The 6,055-nt window shown below is 47.5% G+C and overlaps 1 protein-coding gene across 1 annotated transcript in view; it reads left to right on the top strand.

The window, feature by feature from the left end:
* TTF1 (transcription termination factor, RNA polymerase I) overlaps positions 1–6,055 on the top strand; it is a 19,119-nt gene that overhangs the window by 9,495 nt on the left and 3,569 nt on the right. Inside the window, exons 4-5 of the mRNA XM_011931175.1 lie at positions 2,573–2,758; positions 4,313–4,391. Of these exons, the coding sequence (XP_011786565.1) occupies positions 2,573–2,758; positions 4,313–4,391 (265 nt within the window). The remainder of the gene's footprint in view (positions 1–2,572; positions 2,759–4,312; positions 4,392–6,055) is intronic.

The raw sequence follows: 6,055 nt of genomic DNA on the forward strand, positions 1-6,055 counted from the left end.
GGTGCTAACACTGTAGGAGGGTGTGGGCAGGAGTGGAGGCATCAGCAGGGCACTTAGAGTGGATGTGGGCAGAGACAGGAGACTCAAGACAGCCAGTTGGGGGCCCCGAAGGAGGCACGGGACCGAGTGGATTACTAGTAGATAAGGAGGAGGAAGGAGGAGTCTGGATGGGGGGAGGAGGAGGAGTCAGGGCAGGAAGGGAGGGGGTGGAGAGAAGGAGGAGTATAGGGACGAGAGCTTAAGGCCCAAAAGCCTTGTATGTAATTAATTTCGGACCACTTGCCTAGCCGATGGCAGAAATTGCTGAGGTCAATCATGCCACAGTGAAAAGGAAAATTAACCGCTTCCTCCTAAGGTCTTGTTCGAGCTGTAAGGTTTTTAAATTGGCTAGGAGGCACCCTAAGGGGGTGCCGTTTGGAAATTTGGACTGGGGGGTTTCCCGTTTGTTTCCTCTTTAGGGACACAATGGAAATGGAAGTGGATCTCTGCCTGGCTTCAAAGCGTCCTTTGGAACCAGCAGAGACAGACTGGAGGCTCATGGAGCCAAAGTGGAGATTACCTTCAGGCGGACGTCTCCGTCCTGAACGGGTCTCCCGAGCCACTTGGTGGCTCAAAATGGACCTCGGACCTGTGCAGGATTTCTGGCCCAGGGAGGTGAAGAGGAGACAAGGGCACTTACCCCAGAGAGGCCATGAGAGTGAGGGAAGCGGGTCTCAGGTCCTGGTCCGTCTGCGGTGTGGGAGCAGGAGGAGGTTCCTCAACCCTTAGAGGCCTGAGGAGGGGTCTCCTCCTGGGTCTTCGGCACCAACTGATTTGTTTTTCTAAGACCAGCAGCCTAGCGGGCACAAAAGAACCAGCGGGTAGGCAAGTGTAGGAGCAAAACTGCAAGTTTATTTTGGTCACCTAAGGTGTGGGGAAGAAGTCTGTCGGCCTCCGGCAAAGGAGGCCGGCAGAGTACCCCGATGGGGCTCTCGGACGGAGTTCCCACAGTCCTGACATCCTGACAGGAGTGGGGCTGTGAGAAGGCCGCGCGGCTCACTGGCGGAGAGCGGCTTTTCTAGGACTGGGAGGGCAATAGGCGGGGCACGGGCGTGTCGGGAGGCATTCCGCAGGTGCGACCAGGTAAATCTTGGTCTCTTTGGATTGACGTCACCTGGCGCATGCCCAGTTGATCTGCACCTTCCCAGGCGCCGGCTGCATTTTCGCGCGTGCCGGAAGAGCTGGTGGTGAAGAAGAACCCGGAAGTGCACCATCTTGCCTCCGTTCGTCCAAACACTTGTGATCCACCTGTCTCGGCCTCCCAAAGTGCTGGGATTACAGGCTTGAGGCACCGCGCCCGGCCCGAACCTCTCTTATTAAGAATTATTAAGAATAACAAATAACCTTTATTCTTAAATCCAATAATAAAGCTTGTTAGATTTAAGAATAAACTGCAAATGTAAGGCTGTGTACTGCCAGTGAGCAATATTTACTGAATATCTGCTGTGTAAGACCCAATACAACTGGTTATTGGAAAAAGTAAGAAGAGTCATAGCCTTCCAGAATTCATGGGATTGAAGAGATTCAGAAAAATAGACAAGACAAATTAAGCAAAAAAGACAGCACTACACACATGCACACAATTGTAGTATATAATCCCATTTTATTGGTGTATTGTGTTGAAATTCTTACGAGTATGTATTTTATAAAAGACTTTTTTTTTTTTTTTTTTTGAGACAGAGTCTCGCTCTGTGGCCCAGGCTGGAATGCAGCGGCGCGATCTCGGCTCACTGCACCCTATGCCTCCTGGGTTCAAGCGGTTCTCCCGCCTCAGCCTCCCAAGTAGCTGGATCTACAGGCGCCTGCCACGCTTGGCTAATTTTTGTATTTTTCGTAGAGACGGGGTTTCACCATATTATTGACCAGGCTGGTCTCAAACTCCTGACCTCATGATCCGCCCACCTCGGCCTCCCAAAGTGCTGGGATTACAGGCATGAGCCACCATGCCTGGCCTGTAAAATATTTTTAAAGTAAACCTAGGCCAGGTGAGGTGACTCATGCCTGTAATCCCAGCACTTTGGGAGGCCAAGGCAGGAGAATTGCTTGAGGCCCGGAGTTTAAGACCAGCCTGGGCAAAACAGCAAGACCCCATCTTACAAAAAATAAAAAATTAGCCAGGTGTTAGTGGCACATGCCTGTAGTCCCAGCTACTCAGGAGGCTGAGGCAGGAGAATCACTTGATCCCAGGCGTTTAAGGTTGCAGTGAACTTTGATCATGCCGGGTGAAAAAGCAAGATCCTGTCTCTAAAGAAGGCATAAATAAATTTGAAAACTATTTTTTAAAAAGATAGATGAAACAGGAAAGGTCACTTTGGAACAGGATGACCAGGGAAGACGTTGACAGAAGACGTGTGGCTTGGGCTGAACCCTGGAGGAAAGGCCGAATCTGCAAGTGGTGGCAGGAGAGCAAATGTCAGGTTGTTGGGACTGTTGGGCCATGGTACTGCCATTGCCGATGAAAAACCAAGTCATAGGTTTGCTTTTGTTCATTATTAACGATACACACTTTCTCCCTGTTCCTTCCCAATCCTAGGTGTCGCTATTAAATTTGGCAAGTTTTCTGTGAAGGAAAATAAGCAGTTAGAGAAAAATGTGGAAGACTTTCTAGCCCTGACAGGCATCGAGAGCGCAGACAAGCTGCTGTACACGGACAGATATCCCGAGGAAAAATCTGCGATCACCAACTTAAAAAGGAGACACTTGTTTAGATTGCACATTGGTAAGTTTAGAAACAATCACTCATTGACCATCCACAGCCTTCCAGCCATAAACAAGATAACCTGTGGTAACTGTTAGCACGGTACCTGGCCATTGTCTGCAGGCAGTGCACATTAACTGCTGTGATGGCTGATGATATTCCTTTTTTTTTTTTTTTTTTAAGACAGACTCTCGCTCTGTTGCCCAGGCTGGAGTGCAGTGGTGCAATCTTGGCTCACTGCAACCTCCACCTCTGGGGTTCAAACAATTCTGCCTCAGCCTCCCGAGTAGCTGAGATTACAGGTACCTGCCACCACGCCCGGCTAATTTTTTGTATTTTTAGTAGAGACAGGGTTTCTGCTTGTTAGCCAGGATGGTCTCGATCTCCTGACCTCATGATCCACCCACCTCGGACTCCCAACCTGCTGGGATTACAGGTGTGAGCCACCTCACCTGGCCCTGATGGTATTCTTATTGCCAGTCTCTACTTTTGGGGATTTGGAATGTGTTCATGTCTCCCAAGTTCAGTGTGAAAAATTGAATGATCAACTTTTGCCTTTCTTCCTTGGCAATAGTTATGGTTTTGGTTTCTCCTCCTGTTCCTTATTTATATTTTGTGTACACTACACAAAGCACATCCTTATACGCACCATGGTCTCCCACGTTTTTTAAGTGTGGCCATATGTGTGCTTTGTAACTGGAATCCTCCGACTGGAGGTGCTGCTTGTGAAGTTAGAAGGTCATGCTGTCATGGAGGATCACAGCCAAAGCAAATCTCTCTTGAATTTAAAGAGGATAATTTCTTAGGTGTTCTGTGGAGTCCATGAAGAAAAACAGGCTAGTGCGTCCCCGTTGAGGGATTATTTCACCTTAGAGTGAGAAAGTGAGAAAAGCTGATTTGGGAAAGATTTGTTGTTCATCTTCTGGAGAACTGTTACCCTGTATTCTCCACCTTAGTGTTCTCTTCCTCTTAATTCAAATCATGTTAAAACTACTTTGTCGGCCGGGCGCAGTGGCTCAAGCCTGTAATCCCAGCACTTTGGGAGGCCGAGACGGGTGGATCACGAGGTCAGGAGATCGAGACCATCCTGGCTAACACGGTGAAACCCCATCTCTACTAAAAAATACAAAAAACTAGCCGGGCGAGGTGGCGGGCGCCTGTGGTCCCAGCTACTTGGGAGCCTGAGGCAGGAGAATGGTGGGAACCTGGGAGGCAGAGCTTGCAGTGAGCTGAGATCCGGCCACTGCACTCCAGCCTGGGCAACAGAGCGAGACTCCGTCTCAAAAAAAAAAGACAAAAAAACTACTTTGTCTTGTAAGGATTCTTTCCACAAATTGCATGGACGGGAAGCTGGAGCCTCGGGGTACTCAGCATTTAGTTTTCGGAGATCTCCAAGGAAACTGGTGATTGTGTATATCTGCTCTTCAAGACAGCTTTGTTCAGGACACAGGAAATCCCAGCCTTAACACGGGGCTTAGGATAGTTCATGTGGTTACAAGGGCTATTCTGGGTTCCTTTTACAATTGTAACTTTATGTCATGTGAACCCCGCTGATCACCTTTCTTCTGACTTTAGGTAGGAACATTGCCCGGCCCTGGAAACTTATATACTATCGAGCAAAGAAGATGTTCGATGTCAACAATTACAAAGGCAGGTAAGAAAAAAGTCTTAGCAGCTTGAGACAGAACATTTCTCTAGTCTTTGCTGATACTGTAAATCAAGACATTCACAGCAGTGGATTAACAGTAAAAATAATGAAGATTTGTGTGTGTGAAGCCAGATGGTGTGTCAAATGTGTGCATGTTCAAGGCCCTTTCCATTCTCAACTCTTTTTTTTTTTTTTTTTTGAGACGGAGTCTCGCTCTGTCGCCAGGCTGGGGTGCAGTGGCCGGATCTCAGCTCACTGCAAGCTCCGTCTCCCAGGTTCCCACCATTCTCCTGCCTCAGGCTCCCAAGTAGCTGGGACCACAGGCGCCCGCCACCTCGCCCGGCTAGTTTTTTGTATTTTTTAGTAGAGATGGGGTTTCACCGTGTTAGCCAGGATGGTCTCGATCTCCTGACCTTGTGATCCGCCCGTCTCAGCCTCCCAAAGTGCTGAGATTACAGGCTTGAGCCACCGCGCCCGGCCTATTCTCAACTCTTCAGTGAAGCCTTAGTGACCTGTTTCCTGCATCTGCAGCTTTCTCTACACTTTTTCTTTAGCACTCCCCATACGCTGCCTCATGTGCTGTTACTCCTGTTTGCTCTGCTCTCTGCTTACTTCGTAATCTCCTTGTGAACCCAAACATCCCATCTTGACAGATGTTCCCTTCTGCACTTAGCAGAGTGCTGTGGGTTTTTAGTAACTCTTTGAAGGTGGAGGTAAGCGCTGGGATTATTAGGTCCGTTAAATGCAGTTCAGTGGTATCAACCCAGGATGCTTAACCGGGTTGTCATTCTCTCCTTCCTTTTCCCCACATACAATGTCCAATTATAATGTGCTTCCAACATTCCACATTTAAAAACACACCAAACGTAGACCGAGTGTTTGGGTTAGCACGTTAGCACTCTGCTCAAGGACAGAAGGAGAAGCAGGAAGGTGTTAGCTTGGACTCCAAGGGCCCCCCAAAACTACCTTCTACTCAACTACTTGACCTCTCTCTGAGAGATAGGTTTCTTAAATCTTCTGGTGGCAGTTGAGTTCTGCTTAGCTCTGTGATTGTAAACCAAGACATAGGGCATTACCTAAACTTCCAACCTTGATGTCACCTCGGTTTCCTTTTTAAATTTTTTACTGAAAGAAGTCAGCCTTAGGTGAGGAAAGTTCATACGCAGACTGAGACCTTCCCTGCCTATTTTTCTCCAATCCCAAGGTAAGACAGTTGTGAACAGAACTTTAAGAAAAACCACTAAAGGTAACATTTTAAATGGGACTTGCGAGAATGCTTTTGGCAGGTTAATGGTGGCAGCTGAGATAATATATTTCCACCTGTGACACACATAGAGCAATGCACTTTTTAGAGTAATTTTTAGAGTCATTCTAATAATTTATCAGGTCATCTGTTTGTACTATATTATATCTGTTGTGGTGATTATTTACCCTTCGAATCTTTTTATAACATGCAATTTCTGACTGAAAAAAAGTAGAAAGTAAAAAAAATCAAAGAATTAGTATTATTTTAATTTTGAATTTTTGTTGTTGTTTTGTTTTGTTGAGACAGAGTCTCGCTCTGTCGCCCAGGCTGGAGTGAAATGGCGCAATCTCAGCTCACTGCAACCTCCGCCTCTCGGGTTCAAGCAATTCTCCTGCCTCAGCCTCCCGAGTAGCTGGGACTACAG

This window comes from Colobus angolensis, unplaced genomic scaffold, assembly GCF_000951035.1.
Source record: "Colobus angolensis palliatus isolate OR3802 unplaced genomic scaffold, Cang.pa_1.0 Scaffold9, whole genome shotgun sequence".
In the NCBI taxonomy this organism is placed as follows: Eukaryota; Metazoa; Chordata; class Mammalia; order Primates; family Cercopithecidae; genus Colobus; species Colobus angolensis.